General features: G+C 33.8%; 1 protein-coding gene across 2 annotated transcripts in view; it reads right to left on the reverse strand.

Moving 5' to 3' along the window:
* The window catches only part of LOC125923048 (bifunctional heparan sulfate N-deacetylase/N-sulfotransferase 4), a 270,079-nt gene that overhangs the window by 114,278 nt on the left and 135,897 nt on the right, over positions 1–19,904 (reverse strand). For both annotated transcript variants that reach the window (XM_049631085.1, XM_049631086.1), the window contains 2 exons: positions 18,382–18,469; positions 8,005–8,159 (listed from right to left, as the gene is read on the reverse strand). In XM_049631085.1, coding sequence (XP_049487042.1) covers positions 8,005–8,159; positions 18,382–18,469 — 243 coding nt within the window. The remainder of the gene's footprint in view (positions 1–8,004; positions 8,160–18,381; positions 18,470–19,904) is intronic.

The following is a 19,904-nucleotide window of genomic DNA, read 5'->3' on the forward strand; positions in this document are numbered from 1 at the left end:
ATGTGGATGGAACTGGACAATATTATGCTAAATGAAGTAAGTCAGTCAGAGAACGATCCATGTTTTCACTCATATGTAGAATTTTAGAAACTTAATAGAAGACCATTGGGAAAGGAAAGAAAAAATAACTTACAGACAGGGAGGCAAACCATAAGAGATGCTTAAATACAGGAACAAACTCAGGGTTGATGGGGGTGGGGAGTTGGGGGGCTGGAAAAAATGGGTGATGGGCATTGAGGAGGGCACTTGTTGGGATGAGTACTGGGTGTTGTATCTAAGTGATAAATCATGGGAATCTACTCCTGAAGCCAAGACTACATTATATGTGAGCTCACCTGACAGTAAATTATTAAAAAAAAAAAAAAGATTCTGATTTTAATGTTTTAGTTCATATTCAAATATTTTTTAAGTTAATGAACAAATAAGTATGACTTCTATCATACAGGATTCTTTATATTTCCTATTTCTTTTTTTTAAAATTTTTGATGTTTATTTATTTTTGAGAGATAGAGTAAGACAGAGTGTGATTGGGGAGGAGCAGAGAGAGAGAGACAGAATCTGAAGCAGGCTCCAGTCTCTGGCCTGTCAGCACAGAGCCTGATACGGGGCTCAAATCTGTAGGCAGTGAGATCATAACCTGAGGCAAAGTCAGACGCTTAACCGACTGAGCCACCCAGGCGCCCCTATGTTTCCTGTTTCTAGTTAGACATGAAGGCGAGCTTCCATAATGACTTCCAATGATTTCTGCCTATTGGTATTCCCTCCCTTGTTGAATCCTCCTCCTTTCGAGTATGTGCTGGCCCTAATGACTATCTTCTAATGAATAGTATATGGTTAAACTGGTGGGATCTCGTTTCTGAGATAAGTTATAAAAGTTCAGGATCCCTCAAAAGCTCACGCAATTGCCAAAAAGTTTCAAATTTGTCTATGCTTGGATGTTTTGCCTCTTTATATTTTATTTAAATTCTTCATGCTTACGTAAGTATCTATTCTGCTGAGTCCACAGACTGCCTTATTCATTACTGAACCTTCAAAATACATTATTTGCTCTCTAGTGAACTTTCATTAACTCAGTATTTGGTCACAATTTTATTTTTGTTTCAATAGTCTTACCTGCTCTAAATTTTCTATCTCTAAAACACCCTATGAGCTATAATTACCAGAGGTTTTTTTTTAATAACTTGTATTTGTTGTACAACTTAAGGCTGTATACTGCATAATTTAGTAAAGATACAGGCATACAAGCTATTGAAAGGCACTTCTCTCTCAGTTTTATATCATCGTGCCATGAATTCCAATATTACACTCCTTTTATTTTTTAATTAAAACCTCTACATAAGTGATTTAGTATGCATGCCATCATGATACTTAAAGATTTTCCATAGTTACTCTTTGATGAGTTTGAGCTTTTATGAGAACATTTTAAGGGTCAACATTTTCCTTATCAGAAATATTGTGTCTTGTTATGAAAAAAGATATACACAGTTCATAAATAAGTGTAGCATTTTAAAAGTAGGATTTAAAAACTTAGACCTTTATTTCAGGAATTCTTAACTTATTTACTCATAAATACAACACATAACTATTTAACAAAATGACAAGAAAAAGACATAATTATTGAAAAGTTATCATTGAAGACAAGTGGGTTTTTTTTGTTTGTTTTTATTTGTTTGTTTGTTTCCTTAAGGATATTTTATAGTCTACAATTATCAGTGAACTGAAAGATCTCACTCATTTGAAAATGTTAATAAGTCTGTCCACAAAACTTAAAACAACAAAACACTATTTCTTAATTTCCCTTTTCCCCACAAATCTATTTTGGAATAAAAATACATAATCTCAGTTTATGCTATAGGCATTCTTTCCCTCTAGGTTTGAAAAAAAGGTGTGGGTCAAGTTAAGAAGAATTTTTGGTAACCTTTTCATCAAATACTTTAATGTTAGCCAATGTTTTCCATCTCTTGATGGAAATCTCTTGAGATTTTGTCTGTTGTCATATTTGAAGTGTTGCTTCTATTTAGTGACATGCTCAAGTAACATAATGAAAGCAAAAATGCATGGTTTATTAGAAGAATCAAAAAATATTTTTCCCAAATCAATGCCATACAAGTATATAGTATCTTATAATTAATGTATCTTAGTTTACTACACTTATCATTCAACCAATGCCCTGTACACATATACACACATTCACAGGGCGTATATGCTCATGTAATAAGCATGTTATATATATACACATACATATGTATATATATATGCACACAATAAACACATTCATACATTGCATATACAAATGCTAATGGATTAAGTATATACATACTCATAGCCCCTTATACATATGCATGTACATTCACACCACATACATAACTTAATGGATTTATAAATAATAATGTTTGAAAATTATCAAAACTGATAAATGAATTTAGTAAAGTCACAGACTATGAATTAAAATTATAAGATTTATATGCAGAAAAATATTGAGTTTCTTTACAATAATAAAGAAGTAGCAGAAAGAGAAATTAAGAAAATAATCCCATTTACACTTGCACTAAAAATAATATAATACCTACTAATAAACCTAACTAAGGAAGTGTAATGTAACATTTGTACTACAAAAACTATAAAACACTGATAAAATAAATTGAAGATGACACATACAAATGGAAAGATAATCTATGCTCATGGATTGGAAGAACACATATTATTAACATATCCATACTACCCAAAGCAATCAACAGATTTAATGCAATCCTTATCAAAATACCAACAACATTTTTCATAGAACTAGAACAAACAATCCTAAATTCATATGGAACCATTAAAGATCACAACTAGCCAAAGTATTCCTGAGAAAGAAGAACAAACCTGGAGATATCACAATCCTACAGATCTAAGATATACTACAAAGCTATGGCTATCACAATCCCACAGATTTAAGATATACTACAATGCAATGGCAACCAAAACAGTATGAAACTGGCACAAAAATAGACACATAGATCAACAGAACAGAATAGAGAGCCCAGAAATAAACCCACAGTTATATGGTCAATTAATCTACAGAAAAGGAGGCAAGAATATGCAATGGGAAAAAGACTGTCTCTTCAACAAATGGTATTGGGAAAACTGGACAGTTACCTGCAAAAAAAAAAAATTGAGACTGTACTATTTTCATACACCATACACAAAAATAAATTCAAAATGGATTAAGGACTTAAATGTAAGACCTGACACCATAAGACTCCTAGAAGAAAACATAGGCAGTAATTTCTTTGACATCAGCCATGGAAACATTTCTCTAGATATATCTCCTCAGGCAAAGGAGACAAAAACAAAATTAAAGCTTTGAGACCACACCAAAATAAAAACAAAACAAAACAAAACTTCTGCACAGCAACGGAAATCATCAACAAAATGGCAAGGCAACTTACTGAATGGGAGAAGGTATTTGCAAATGACATATCCAATACAGGATTAATATCCAAAATATGTAAAGAATTTATACAACTCAAAACCAAAAAAACAATCTGATTAAACAATAAGCAGAGTACCTGAATAGGCAGTTTTCCAAAGGATACATTAATGGCCAACAGACACATGAAAATATGTTCAACATCACTAATCATCAGAGAAATATAAATCAAAACCACGACAAGATATCACTTCACAACTGTAGGAATGGCTAGAATCAGAAAGACAAGTAGTAACAAGCATTGGTGAGGATGTGGAGGAAAAAAAAAACAACCTTGTGCACCATTAATGGGAATATAAATTAGTGCAGCCACTGTGGAAAACAGTATGGAGTTTTCTCAAAAAAATAAAAAGAAATACCAAATAATTCAGCAATTCCACTCCTGGATATTTACCCAAGGAACATGAGGACACTAATTAAAAAAAAAAAAAAAAATATATATATATATGTACCCTTATATTTATTGCAGTTTTATTTACAATAGCCAAGATATGGAAGCAACCCAAGTGTCCATCCATAGATTAATGGAGTATATACACATTGGAATATTACTCAGCCATATAAAAGAATGAGATCTTGCCATCTGCAACAAAAGGGATGGACTAGAGGGTAAAATGCTAAGTGAAATAAGTCAGACAGAGAAGACAAATATCATATTATTTCACTCATGTAGAATTTAAGAAACAGAACAAATGAACAAACTAAAAAACAAAAAGACAAAAAAAGAGAGTCTTAAATACAGAGAACCAACTGGTGGTCGCCAGAGGGGAGGTGAGTGATGGGATGGATGAAATAGATATAGGGAATTAAGAGTACACTTATTGTGATGAGCACTGAGTAATGTATAGAGTTGTTGAATCATTATATTGTGCACCTGAGACTAACATAACACTATATGTTAATTATACTTCAATTAAGAAATGTTATTGACCAAAAAAAAAAAAATCAAGTTTACAGTAATAAAAGCGCTTCTAAAATGATGAAACAGTAAAGAAACAGTGGTGGCAATGTATTTCTCTCTTGAGTTTTAGACATATTACATCAGGAGATGAACCCTATCCATAGAGAATTTGAACAAACACTACAAATAAAACCATTCAGATTGTTTAACCACTTTTGAAACATCACTATAAAACTATTAATATGTCTTTGAATCATTTTTGTAAATGTGAGAACAACTGTGTTTTTGACTGGTAACTCCTCTGCCAGCCAAGGTCGTACCGAGGAATGTCAGGTTGGGATAAAAAAGAGAGATTTACACACTTCTGGTTTTTTTCAGCTTAAATTTGTCATTCAGTTTGAAAATCTCTTTCCATAATTGCTTCAATTGCAGCTAGGTAAGTGTTTCAAGATGTTCATTCCAAATTGTGGACCGACATTGTCAATGATCACAGAATTTTAGAAATGGGATTGATCAGTGGATTATCTGGTCCAGTGCTTTTGGCTGGCAGATGAGCTGATGTAAATTAATTATCTAAAAACTTTGTGGTTTAGAGAATGAAAAAGGGAATCATTATTATTCCAGGGGAGGAAACTGAGGCATGAAGACATTAAATGAGATGCCAACTGTATTAGAACTTGTTACTTGTAGTCAGGACTAAAGTATAGCCTGCGAGTATCTCAGGTAGAGCTTTCCTATTCCATCTTAATACTGTTGATGATTTTGAAGTGTCATCTAGATGTGGAAAGATAATAATTTAATAGGAAAGAGATACATTCCCTGGCTCTCTGGAAAACAAACATATTGCCATCTGATGTTTACAGGTAAAGGTGGATTTTGAATGTCACTGCTTGAAGAGTCCTGAGAAGTTTTATTGAGGTGAACTCCAGAAGGAAAAGAATGATGTCATTGCAGGATGTGTGTTTAACAGACTTTATTTTAGTTGTAATATTTTGCCTATGCAACATATAATAAGATTATTTTTTACAAAATGTGTTTATAGGCTTCAGTCTAGCATCTAGCCACACTGACTAAACAAATGTAATTGCTCTGAATGAACTCTAAATAGCTTTCAACATTTCATTACAAAGCAATTACATCGAGTCTTTCCCAGTGCTTTTGGCATGGCTTTTTAAAAAAAGAAATTACACAAACAGGTGAAATCGACCATTATGAAATATAACCAACATGCCTAAAAAAGCAAGCCTTCACAGTGACAGAGAGGTAGGGGGGATTTAAGTCAAATGATAAACAAACAGTTTAATGTTAAGGTAACTGCACAGAGAGAATTCAGCATGCTTACTCAAGGTAAGTTTATTTTTTGAAAAGGGAATATTTACTTAAATTTACAATGCTATGAAGTACTACAAAATTTATTAGACATTCCTTAAAAGTTAAGTGACAATCAACCTCTTGTAAATCCATATTAAAAAAAAATATTTGGCTTTTGTAAAGCAAAACATAACTGCATATTTGTCTGGATTTTGGAAGATCATAATTGTTTAATTAACACCTATTGAGTGTTACTGTGTTGCAGGAACTGCTCTAAGCATCATATATATGTATATATATATATATATATATATATATATATATATACACACACACACACACACATATATATACATATATATGCATATTCTCAAATATGTATCAAAATAATCCTATGAGGTATTTGTTACTATTATCCTTGTTTTTACAGATGGGGAGACTGAGAGATGGGAAACAGAGAGTTTGAATAATTTTTGTTCAAGATCAAGCAGCCACTGATGGAAGGTCAAGGTTAAAACATAGGCACTCTGGTGCCTGAGTCCATGATCTTAATTGTTTTTTGTGCTACCCACTCTTAGTAAGATACTATGTGTAGATTTGACATAGGTCTGGGGATTTTGTGATCGAAAGAACGGTGAGCTGTTAACATAATAACATAACTAGGCATAACTTCGAAAAATATCATAGTACACATTTGGCCTTAGGTCTATGCCTCTTAAAATTTTTTTTTAATGTTTATTTATTTTTGAGAGAGAGAGAAAGAGAGAGACAGAGCATGAGTGGGGGAGGAGCAGAGAGAGAGGGAGACACAGAATCTGAAGCAGGCTCTAGGCTCTGAGCTGTCAGCAAAGAGCTGGATGTGAGGCTTGAATCCATAAGCCATGAGATTATGACCTGAGCTGAAGTTGGACACTTAACCGACTGATTAGGTCTATGCCTGTTAATATGGCTTTTAAAAAATGAAACATCAACGATCACATAGTACATATGAACTATTTATTTTATTTTTTTTTAAGTTTATTTTTTATTTATATTGAGAGAGAGATAGAGAGCAAGAGTGGGAGGGGCAGAGAGGGGAAGAAACAGAATCACAAGCAGGCTCCGTGCTGTCAGTGCAGAGCCTGATGCAGGGCTTGAACTCAGGAACTGTGAGTTCATGTCCTGAGCCAAAGTCAAGAGTTGGACACTTAACTGACTGAGCTGCCCAGGGGCCCTGAACTCTTTATTTTAATTGAAAACTGTTCATTTAAAGATAGGTTTTATCTGGGGCCCAGAATCTTGGGGTGATTCACATACCCCTTGTGATGATCTATTCCTTCCGTGTGAAGATGTGAGAACGTGCACCTGAGTATTTTTCTGGGAAAAATATTTCTTTCGTTAGATTGTTAAAGGGATGCATAGTTTACCTAATATTTAGAACAGGGTGGGCAAACTTTTTCAGTAAAGGCAAATATTTTAGGCTTTGTGGGCCATATATTGTCTCTTCTGCAACTGCACAACTCTGCTGCTATAGAGAAAAAGCAGCCGCAGACAATACATAAAAGTAGGAGTATGCAGTGTGCCAGTAACATTTTTATATGTACTTCGAAATCTGAATTTTATGCAATTTCTATGTCACAAAATATTATTGTGCCTTTGATTGTCAATCATTTAAAAACATAAAAGACAATCAACGAAAAACCCACAGAACAAAAATATCTTAGCTTAGGGACAATAAAAAGCAAGCAGCAGGCCAGGTTTGGCTTATGGGCCATCAGATAATTTGTTAGAAATGCAAATTCTCAGGTGTCTTTGAAAATATACTGAACCAGAAACTTCAGGATTGGGCCCAGCACATGCTGCAGTTTGAACCACTGGTTCTCAATCACTGTTGTAATGTTTCACGTCACCCATCCATCCATCCATCCCTTATAATTAATGCTTTGAGAACGTAATTATAATACCAGGAATACAATGGAGAAAGTACTATATTTCTTTCTCATAGATGCAAGAATAATTCTTCCATAAAACAAAAGATAGTAATTTTCTGACAATAACATACTTTTTGAAATACATTTTATATCATATCATGGTCATATATATATATATATATATACACACACACACACACACCCCACACACACACACACACACACACACACACACACACACACATTCCTGAAACAAAATAACACAAATCAATTTATACCCTTAATACGTGTGATGCACTCTTTGATATCTTCTGTTCTATTTCTGTTGTATTCAACCCAGTAAATTGATTTTATAATCCACTGATAGATCATAACTCAGTTTGAAAAATATTCCAATAAAATGTGCTCACCAGGGCAAATTCCTTGTTGAGAATCATCTGTTCAACTAAAGATGACTCATTATGGAAGAGATGAGGTTGCATATGGCTCCACATGTGAGGAAACCACCAGAACTCATCTACAGACCGAAGCAAAAGGTCATCGCCTTCATCTTCCTCTTCAGTCCCTGTAAAACATAAAGTTAAAAAGGGTTTAAACGCAAATTTCATACTAGCTTGAGGATTATGTTTGTCAGGTTTTTATTCTTCTTATTATTATTGATATGCAAATCCAATTTTGCATTGTTCTCAATAATAATAAAAAGAAATGACCATAGTCTAAATTATATCAGGGGCAATGTGGCTGGGGGTTGTGATGAGTTGGGGTAAGTGTGGTAGCCCCAAGTTCAGATAGGTGTTTAATTTAGAATTTAGGGGTATTTTATCACTGACACTGTTTAGAATTGCTAGTATATGATGACAATAATAAGCAGACTTCATTCGAGACTATTTATTTATTTATTATTTGAGAGAAAGAGCACAAGTGGGGGGAGGGGGTAGAGGAACAGAGAGAGAGAGAGAGAGGGAGAGAGGGAGAGAGAATCTCAAGAAGGCTCCAAGCTTAGCACAGAGCCCAATGTGGGGCTCGATCCCATGATCCTAGGCTCGTGACCTGAGCTGAAACCAAGAGTTGGGCCCTCAACAGGACTGAGCCACCCAGGCACCCTGAGACAACTTATTTTTGTTTTAAAATGATCAGCTGAGGAGGCTGGGTGGCTCAGATGGTGAAGCATGGGACTAGATTTCAGTTCAGGTCATGAACTCACAGTTCTGAGCCCCGCATGGGCTCTGCACTGAGAACACAGAGCCTGCTAGAGATTCTCCTTCTTTCACTGCCCCTCCCCTGCTCACACTCTCTGTCTCTCTCAAAATAAATAAATAAGCCATAAAAAAAATTATCAGCTGATAATTCTCTTCCTTTTTGTATATACAGGGGAAACCTAATCAGAGATCTTTTTTTATTCTTAAAAATATTCTTGTATATGCATCTAAAATTGAGCTTAAAATTTAACTGATGAAGTTTGTTAATTTTTTCTGATTACAAAAGCAACATAAGCTTATTGAATAAGTATAACTAGCACAGACTAGTGATATATGATGCCCCAAAACAAAATAAAAACAAAGATCATCACCTAAAACTGGTAGAAACATTTGGTGCTTTTGTTTTAAATCTTTTTCTACTTACTTTAAAAAAAATCAGCTAACATTGTATAATTACTTTTGTATCCTTACATCTTAACATAAATATTATGAACATACATATTTCCTATTTTGATATTAATATTTCATAAAACATGAACAATGAAGTTATTAACACAATAGAAACTTGAGAACTTAAAACTGATATAAAGTTCTCATTCTTGGGGCACCTTGGTGGCTCTGTCAGTGTCCAACTTTGGCTCAGGTCATGATCTTGCGGGTCATGAGTTCAAGCCCTGAGTCAGGCTCTGTGCTGACAGTTCAGAGCCTGGAACCTGCCTCAGATTCTGTGTCTCCCTCTCTCTCTCTGCTCCTCCCCTGCTCATGCTCTGTCTCCCTCTCAAAAATAAATAAACATAAAAAAATTTTTAAAAATCTTCTCATCCTCTATTAGGAAAATCTGTTAACAGTGCTCAAGGCATAGTAAAAACCATTTGTCATGCCACAAGTGGAAAAAAAAAAGAAATAACAACTTACTTCTACAAGAATTCACTTTGTCACAGCTACCCACAAATATTTTCACTGTATGAAATCATTATAGTTTTTGTACAGTTTTACAGTATGCAGTCTAATTTTAAAATGTTTTGAATCAATAATGTAAGAATTGATTCTTGTTTGGTCTCTAGATATTTAACTAAGTGAATTAAAATAACAGATATGGCTTATTGTGTGAGGTGTATTTATTTGGTTTATTTTTCTACAACATAGTATGCTTTACAGACAGCAGCTAAATTTAATATTAAGCAAATAAGTATTAAAAAACAAAGGCATTTCTTTTTTTTTATTAAACGGTTTTATTTTTGAGACAGAGAGAGACAGAGCATGAACGGGGGAGGGTCAGAGAGAGAGGGAGACACAGAATCGGAAGCAGGCTCCAGGCTCTGAGCTGTCAGCACAGAGCCCGGGCGGGCGCGAACCCACGGACTGTGAGATCATGACCTGAGCCCAAGTCAGATGCTTAACCGACTGAGCCACCCAGGTGCCCACAAAGGCATTTCTTAAAGGAATCTTCTCCAGACATTGCATTTCTGTGTCTCATAATAAAGATTTCACTGATCATGCAGTAAGTAGCGCCGTGAAATGGTGAAAATATATATTTGGTGTCACTAAGTACAGAAGTAGGGTCCCTGCCTCTGCCATTTACTTGACTATGCCCTCTTGTACAAGTTAACTCCTCTGAGTCTCAGTTTCCTGGTTCAAAATGGGGATTTAATATCTATCTCATTGGGTCTTTGTGAAAAGTCAATGAGATCAATTTATTAAAGCACTAATATCGTGACTTGCAGATAGCAAGCACATTGTAAATATCAGGATATCTCTCTTCTTAAAAGTAATATCTACTAGTTTATACTTGCAGTGTTCTAAATTCATATATTTTTACAAATCCTGAAACCATTGCCTGCCTAGAGTATAAATTTCTAAAAGTCAGAGATTGGATTTCTTTAACTTGCACTATATCATACCACTTCCCAAAGCAGTAAATAGGTGAATAATTTAATTCAGTCCATAATAATACAACGTCAGAGGACGTCAGAGTTTTCGTATGTATGCTGAAGTAGATGTCATGTTTTACATTTTTTTATTTTTTATTTTTAATTTTTGTTACATTTATTTATTTTTGAGAAACAGTGAGACAAGGAGTGAGCGGGGGAGGGGCAGAGAAAGAAGGAGACACAGAATCCGAAGCAGGCTCCAGGCTCTGAGCAAGCGGTCAGCACAGAGCCTGATGCAGGGCCGGAACCCACAAATCCTGAGATCATGACCTGAGCCCAAATCAGACGCTCAACTGACTGAGCCACCCAGGTGCCCCAGTAGATGCCAATTTTCGTGTGTATTTATGTATATGCATTATTTCTGGGATACAGTTCATAACGCATATTTCTTAAAAGTTGTAAGGACCACCAGGATTAGAGTTTGGGCACCGCAGTACTAGAGCAGTTGCTACTAAACAAAGGGTAAAAAATGGAAGTTTTGAATGTGATAAAAGTCTTATGAACAAGGTAAGCAGACAGTATCCTTGATTTTTGTTAACTTTAGCTAAAATTGTTAGTATGAAGGACTTGCCATTCATGGACTCTTGTTAATATAGACAATATCAAACACTGAAATCCAGATGAAGAGAAGTTTATCAATTCCTTATATGGATTTTAAGCAGGAAGTGTTTACACCAAGTGTTTATTATAGCCATAATTCACCCACTGAGGCACAGATTAGAAAGATACTTTATGTCACATGCGATGAATGAATCAATAGTTCTCCCACTCTTCTGTTGTGCTTTGAATATAGAATGTTTGAGAAATACTTCCATTCACTTTAAACTTCACTGATTGTTACTGAAAGTAGCAGGAAGCACAAAATACATACTTGACCAGGAAGGAGGTCAATCCCTCCATTTAAGGAAAATTTGCAGACTATTGATGTAAACAAATACATGACTGATCATAAAATCTTACTAATTTTTATACTAGCGATTGTGTCAATTTATAAACATGCTTCACAAAGTTGAGAGTAAAACTAAAACCTTATTTTTTCACTTCATAGATTAATTTCCCATTAGCCTTTCTCTTACTTTATACAGTTTTATAATTCAAAGCCTTGTGAGGCAAGCTTACAACACTAGAAATAACTTAATGAAAAATATGATACCAAATCATGCTGAGGCCCCACAGCAGAATTTCACGTTTTAAAATCCAACTAAATGAAAATATTAAATTTTTGAATCACCATAAACAAGTATTTATTTATACCTAATTTATGCCTAAATTATGTGAGGATATAATTTGTAGTTTATACATGACTAGATTTAACACAAGTTACAGTTCTTTGTAACACAAGAATTTGTGTTAATATTAAGGCTTTCACTTCTAATCTAATCTAGATTCAAATCAACATCATTATTAATTAAAAATATAGTATTTTTTGTTCTCATTTAACAGTTATTCCCTTTTACTCCTTCCAATTCTCAAAAAATAGGAAGTTTTAAATTCAGAAGTAAAATATTGAAGAATTCACTTTTTGTTATCACTTGTGGAAGATCTTGTAATGAGATAACAGCATGCCTCTAAAAGTCCTTTAAGTCTGCCCATATAATAATAATTTTAGCAAGATCTGGGCTATAGGTTAATTCCCAGAAGGCAACATTAAAATGCAATTTATAAAATTCCAGTGTCTGCATTATTGCTTTTGTAAAAATGTCTGCCTTATATTTGTTCATTATGTATGAAATATTGTAATTCCTAAATGGTAAGAAGACGTTGTAATTTTCTTTGTATATTGACTCTGGCATGGTTTCATATAGGTGGGTATAGATAAACTAATTTTAACTATTACACTAAGTAAAAATAACCGTGTGGTGATAAAAATCAATTAAAAGTTACCTAATAGGGACACCTGGGGAACTTAGTCAGTTAAGCATCCCACTTTGGCTTAGGTCACATTCTCAGGGTTTGTGAGTTCGAGACTGGCATCAGGTTCTGTGCAGAGCCTGCTTCAGATCTTCTGTCTCCCTCTCTCTCTTTCCCTCCCCCACTCATTCTCTCTCTCTCTCAAAAATAAACATTAAAAAAATTACCTATCTATAGTTATCTATTAGCTCTAGAAGTAATCTATTCAACAAAGCTGCGGAATAAAAAATCGGTATACAGAAATCTGTTGTAGTTTCATACATGAATACACTACACACTAACAAAAGAACAGATAGAGAAATTAAGAAAACAATGCAATCACACTTGCACCAAAAATCATAAAATACCTAGGAATAAACCTAACCAAGGAGGTGTAACATCAGTACCCTAAAGACTATAAGACATTGATGAAAGAAATAGAAGATGAAGAAATTGCAAACAAATGGATATAATGCTGATGGACTGGAAGAATTAATATTGTTAAAATGTCCATACTACCCAAAGCAATCTACAGATTCAATGCAATCTGTATCAAAATGTCAATGGCATTTTTCACAGAACAAGAACAAATAAAATTTGTATGAAATCACAAAGATCTCAAATAGTCAAAGCAATCAAGAAAGAAGAACAAAACTGGGAATATCACAATCCCAGATTTCAAACTATACTACAAACCTATTATAATCAAAACAGTATGGTACTAGCACAAAAATATACACAGAGCAATAGAACAGAATAGAGAGCCCAGAAAGAAAGCCATACTTACATGGTCAATTAATCTATGACAAAGGAAGCAAAAATATACAGTGAAGAAAAGACAGTCTCTTCAATAAATGGTGTTGGAAAAACCGGACAGCTATATACAAAATAATGAAACTGGGTCACTTTCTTACAGCATACACAAAACAAACTCAGAAGGGATTGAAGATCTAAATATAATACCTGAAACAATAAAACTCCTAAAATAAAACATAGGCAGTAATCTCTTGGACATCATCTTCAGCAATAATTTTCTGTATATATCTCTCCAGTCAAGAAAAACTAAAGCAAAAATAAATTTATTTTTGGGACTACATCACACTAGAGAGATTTTGCAGATCAAAGGAAACCAACAATAAAACAAAAAGGCAACCTACTGAATGGGAGAAGATATTTGCAAATGATACATCTGATAAAGAACTCCTGAAAATACCAAAAATTCCACAAATAATCCAATTAAAATGGGCAGAGGTACTGAATAAACATTTTCCCAAAGACCTCAGATGGCCAAAAGACATGTGAAAGGATACATCTCTAATCATCAGGGAAATGCAAATCAAAACCATGATGAGATATCACTTCACACCAGTCGGAATGGCCAGTATCAAAATATAAGAAAGAGGAAGTGATGGCAAGGATGCGGAGAAAAGAGAATCCTTGTGCACTCTTGGCAGGAATCTGGTGCAGCCACTATACAACACAGTACAGAGGTTCCTCAAAAAACTAAAACTAGAGCTACAAATCCAGTAATTCCACTTCTGGGTACTTACACAAGGAAAAAGAAACCCACTAATTTAAAAAGATATATGAACACCTATGTTTACTGCAGTTGTATTTATAATAGCCAAGATACAGAAGAAATCGAAGTGTCTATCCATAGATGAATGGATAAAGAAGATGTGGTATATATACACAATGGAATGTTACTCAGTTGTAAAGAAATAATGAAATCTTAGCCATCTGGGACAACATGGATGGATAGCATGCTAAATGAAATAAGTCAGAGAAAGATAAATATCATATAATTTCACTTACAGGTAAAATCTAAAAAACAAAACAAACAAAAATATCAACAACAATGACAAAAAGGAGAAACAAATTCATATATAGAGAGAACAAAATAGATGTTGCCAGAAGGGACAGGAGTGGCAGGTGGGTGAAATAGGGTGAAGGGGATTAAGAGGTATAATCTCTCTGTTATAAAATAGATAAATTACGGGGATAAAAAGTATAGCATGGGGAATATAGTCAATAACATTGTAATAACTTTGACTGTGGAAACCACACTTATCATGGTGAACAAATTGTAATGTATGTGATTTTCAAATCACGATGTTGTACACCTGAATCTAATATATCGTATGTCAGTGATACTTCAATTAAAAATTAAGAAAATTAATTTCAGAAAATGTGTTCAGTACATTGCATTGCCTATAAAACCTTCAAAAAGACACATGTAGAAAATATATCTCTAAGAATGCTACTTGTATCTATAAATAAGGAGAGTTTACTATTTCATTGTATATATATGTTTACAATGCATTGCTTCACTGAATGTAAGGCACATACATAAAAGTTGTTTCTAAGAATGCTACTTCTACATGTGAATAAGAACAGTGTTATTTCAGTTAATGATTGTGTTTGCCATACTGTAGTACTTTAAAGCTCTCTTTAAAGGTAAACAAAAATACAAATAAATAAGTAAATAAAATGAATGAATAAATGAGTGCATGGATGCATGTTACCTATGATTTCATAATTAGAAAATAGAGCTATGTGAATTATTCAGTTTAATTCTTTGATAAAATTTGATCTTATATAAAAATACTTTTTAAAGTGATAGTAATAAAAAATAGCACTTAGAACATGTTCTAGATGAGGGAGATATTATTATTATTCTCATTTGGAGATGCAGAAACTGAGGCAAAGAAAGTTTAAATAACCTGTTTATGTTCACAAAGCTAGTAAATGTCAAAGTCTGGATTTGAACAAAAGCAATCTGTTGCTAATACCTACTCTTTGAACCAATACTTTATACAAAAAAATCAAAAACTAAAAGCAAACAAAAGTGAACGATTGTAATACCTTTTACTTTCATGTTTGAAAGGTAATAGTTTTATATAAAGGATCTATATTTTTGTAAAATGAATTCTCATTAAAAATATTAACACAATTCACAAATATCCATGGAGTAATTGATTGAATCATATTAATTTATTATTAATTATAAAGAGTGACAATTGTCACTAGAAATTATGCCCTATGAAAAATCATACTTATAGCCCTTTATCCCTAGAAGGCATCCTAATGTTGTAATGTCTTTATTCTTTAATCGAGCTTTCATTGTGCAATTCCAATCAAGATTTACATATTTCCAGACTAAAACTCTTTATTTCAAACTCCACACTTTTTTTCCCCTTTTAATCAACAGTATGTCCTTCCTCTTTCAATTTGGCACCTGTGAGTGGCTGACTGTTCGGGAATGCTTAGCGATATGTCCTTTTTGGGTGAGATTGTTTTTAGCACGTGAAGGACAGAGAAACTGAACAGGAAAGAATACATGGGAAATACAAATAAGTAAAGCAGTCTAAGAAATGAAGAATCTATCATTATTACACTGGGCATATGTGATTAAATGTCTTTAAAACAATGAGGCTCATCAATCAGCATCCTCATGCATTGGGAAATCAGAACATCCTGGGAGAGAACAGAGACAATCATTGTGACAAGGCCATCTTCTAATAGTTACACATCACAGCAGAGTGCAAGTATAAGGAAAGCACTTCCCTGATTTGCAAACTTTTTCCCATACAGTTAAGCCTCCATATAAGAACGTGACTAGATAAGATAAAGGTATGCCCTCCCTGTAGTGGGCATCACCATGTTATTCCATGCTAGAGGAAACCTTGGTATCTTTGGGTAAATTAATAACTACTTAACGTAGTAAGATGCACTTTTGAAATACAATATGGGTGCTCTTCAATGATTCAATGGATGCAAATCAATGAAAGTTTCATATTCACGTGAAGGAAAGTAAACTTCTGGGATTTAGGAATGCATGTGTGTATATATACATGCATTCATAAAGTGTAACCTAAATGTATGGTCTCTAAAGTGTACTACTACATAACACAACATAACATAATAGAATTTCTTCCATTATTTTTGTTAGGTTAGTACCAACATAAGGAGTCAATAAGGTCTTTTTAAAAGATATAATTAAAATGATTTTTTGTACCTTCCTCCAACAACTATCCCTGTGATATTAACTAGTGTCTTGTTCATTTCCTAGTGGATGTGTACTGTGTACATGTTTGGGATCATAAAGAAGAAATGGGAAGTGTTATAACCTGCTATCAACATTAACTCTGTGAATGTCTGCCAGGTTTAATAGGTCTGAATATGAAAAGTAAATAAAAGACCTGAGGCAGTTATCCAGATATATTTCAACCAAAAGAATGGCTTTACTTGTACTATCTAGCTATTTAAGACAAAATAGCATTGTTTGTGTGTGAACTTCAAATAATCCCATAATTTTCCCCCTGTGTGAGTAGATATAGCCTTTAGAGTTATCTGCTTTATAACTTCAGAGTCAGAGCTTCTTAGGCCTGAACTCATTTCTTGAGGGGGCTTTTGAAGAAGATTTACAAAACTATGTCTATTTTCAAAATTGTAAGCTGGAATTGCTTTGCCTGTGCAGATATGATGACCCAAATCTCTTTCTGCAAAATGTCCTTTTAAAATATGCAATCATTTGATTTATCAACTGGTCTAAATACTAATTTTCCTTCTATTACTTTAAACAGATTTACATGTTTCAAAGCAGGAGGGAAAAAGCATTAAAGAAAAACCAATAAGACATTGCTGCTTCAATATTCTAATAAACCATGCTGAGCCTCTTTGGGTAAACATTAAAAAGCTTCTTTGGGTAAATGAGCTGCATTTACGATCATTAAAGACTACCTTTGCACAGGATATTTTTAATGTCAATAACATGCATGCATAGAGAATACTATGAAATGTTTTCACTAAGATACTATGAAGTAATGACAGTGCAAAATCACAAATGCAGAAATAGGAGCAGATAGTATGTATTTGCCCTAATACAGACTCTAACACACCATTTTGTGCTATTTTTGTCGTTATTACGAGATAGTCACTTCTATGCTCTATGAACATAGCTTTGTCCATACTAGTGCCAGACATTAGAATGCTGATATTCAGAAAATAAAAGTCAAATTCTGGAGATGACGGTGGGTAGAGAGGTGAGGAATATCAGAATATAGAGTAGTGCATGAACACCAATCACATTTTAAGAATTTGTTAAAAGCTGACACTGAACAGAAGTGCAACTGTGGCTGGATAGAGATGGAAAGAAATACAAACCTTATTATGATGGTTTTAATGCATGTTGGGCCAAATTATTGTAATATTTTTAGGGAAAAATCCTGCAAGGGAAGGTAAATTAAGCAAGGTGACTCTTAGACTCTATTGATTTTCTTTGAGGCTACAAAATTCCTCTCTTATCACCAGGTGTTTCCCAAAGGAAAATAATATGTACAAAAATGTCTGTCACCTTGACTATCTGACTTTTTAAAAACACTGTCCATTATTATTATTATTAGAGTGTTATTGCCATCATCATGATCTCATCACCATTATCACCATCATCATCATCATCATCATCATCACTATGCTTTCTACTTGGACCATGCTGAGAGACAAGATGCATAGTCACAACTTAAACAATGATCTTGGTTTCTTTTACTGAGTTGAAAAAGTCAGTTCTCTTTCTCTTTTGCCCTTGATTCTAACAGTATTTGCCAAAGTAAACAAGCTCATTGATTTTGGATTTGGCTACTCATATAATGCATCCAAGTTTTTCCCATAATCAGTCCAGATATTCTATTTCTCCTACTTATGAAACATTTAAAATCCTCTCTCCTATTTATATGTAGCTTCCTGAGAACACAAAGCTCCTTCTTACCTGTGTGGTAAAACTTCCCTGAAAATCCAAGGTTGAAGGTAAAATTTGCAACCTGAGTGCGCAGTAAATTTTGAGTCTCTAGTAATGCCTGAAATAAATAAGAAATTAACATGATTTTAGAAAAATAAATATGAAGTTTTGGGATGCCTCTTTTTCAAATGTGTATGCATGAGTGAAACAAAATAGTATGGGCTTTGTTGCTTTTTGGGTTTTTGATGGCTACTGTTATATGCTATTCATATCTCAGGTATTATAATCACTATTATTATTTTTATTGAAGTTCACCAAATTATGAAGCAGTTAAGCCCTAAGCACATTATAAGTTGCTGAGAGGCAATTCTCTAAACACACAGCACTGAAATCATTTTTCATTTCCATGTGAGTCATTTCTTGATTTCAGATTATTACACTTTTTTTTCCTTGGGAGAAAATTTTCAGAATTTTTGGATATAGACAAGTCTTTAATTCGTTAGTAAGGAATGGAAAGGTAATATTTGTTTGAGTTGCAATTCAGTATTTATTTAACTGTGCTACCTCCCCTATCATTTTATTTTTTTATTTTTATTTTTTTTTAATTTTAATTTTTTAACATTTATTTACTTTTGAGACAGAGAGAGACAGAGCATGAATGGGGGAGGGTCAGAGAGAGGGAGACACAGAATCGGAAGCAGGCTCCAGGCTCTGAGCTGTCAGCACAGAGCCCGACGCGGGGCTCGAACTCATGAACTGTGAGATCATGACCTGAGTTGAAGTCGGCCGCTTAACCGACTGAGCCACCCAGGCGCCCCTCCCCTATCATTTTATAAGGGATAATCATTACGTTAAAAGCTTGGGTTCTCAACCATATAAACTAAAGATAAATGTATAATTTATATTGATTGCAAATCTTGAAATATGAACCAGGCAAGGACAGATAGAAAATAAATAGCCAATTCCATAAAGAAAACTTTTCCAATTGTGGAAAAATGTGCCTATTTTCTGTATCTGGAATTATTCTATGTTAATTTCTTATTTGTAGACAGGATAGGAACACACTGATGGTAATCTTAGAGTCAGACTTAGTCCTGTAAATTTTCTGCCAATCCTTAAACTGCTATTATTCCTATGCCAACATGTAGCATAATTCAGAACTCTCATATCCTTGGGCTTTTTAGTTTGCTTATTGATTCAGAATGCTTTTCCTGTTTTTAAATGGATTTTTAAAGGGGATTTACTTTGTTCTGATGAAAATGAAAAATTCGTTTCAAACTAGACATATTAGTAAGACCAATTTTTGGTTACTGCTATCAATATGTTAAGGTGAACAGAAATTTAGACAATTCTGTTGAGTATTAGTCACAGTGGATAAGTATCTGCTTAAAAAATTTGTGGAACTATTTACTCCTCCAGAATTAAGAGGACTCTCCTGCAAATTAGCTTAATTAGATAAAAGAATAACTAAAAGGTTGATAACTACATAATCAGTGGTTATCCTAGGTTACAGTTACATTGCATGTAATCCTGGCCAATCTTATTTAAATATT

Source organism: Panthera uncia, chromosome B1 (assembly GCF_023721935.1).
Source record: "Panthera uncia isolate 11264 chromosome B1, Puncia_PCG_1.0, whole genome shotgun sequence".
Taxonomy (NCBI): Eukaryota; Metazoa; Chordata; class Mammalia; order Carnivora; family Felidae; genus Panthera; species Panthera uncia.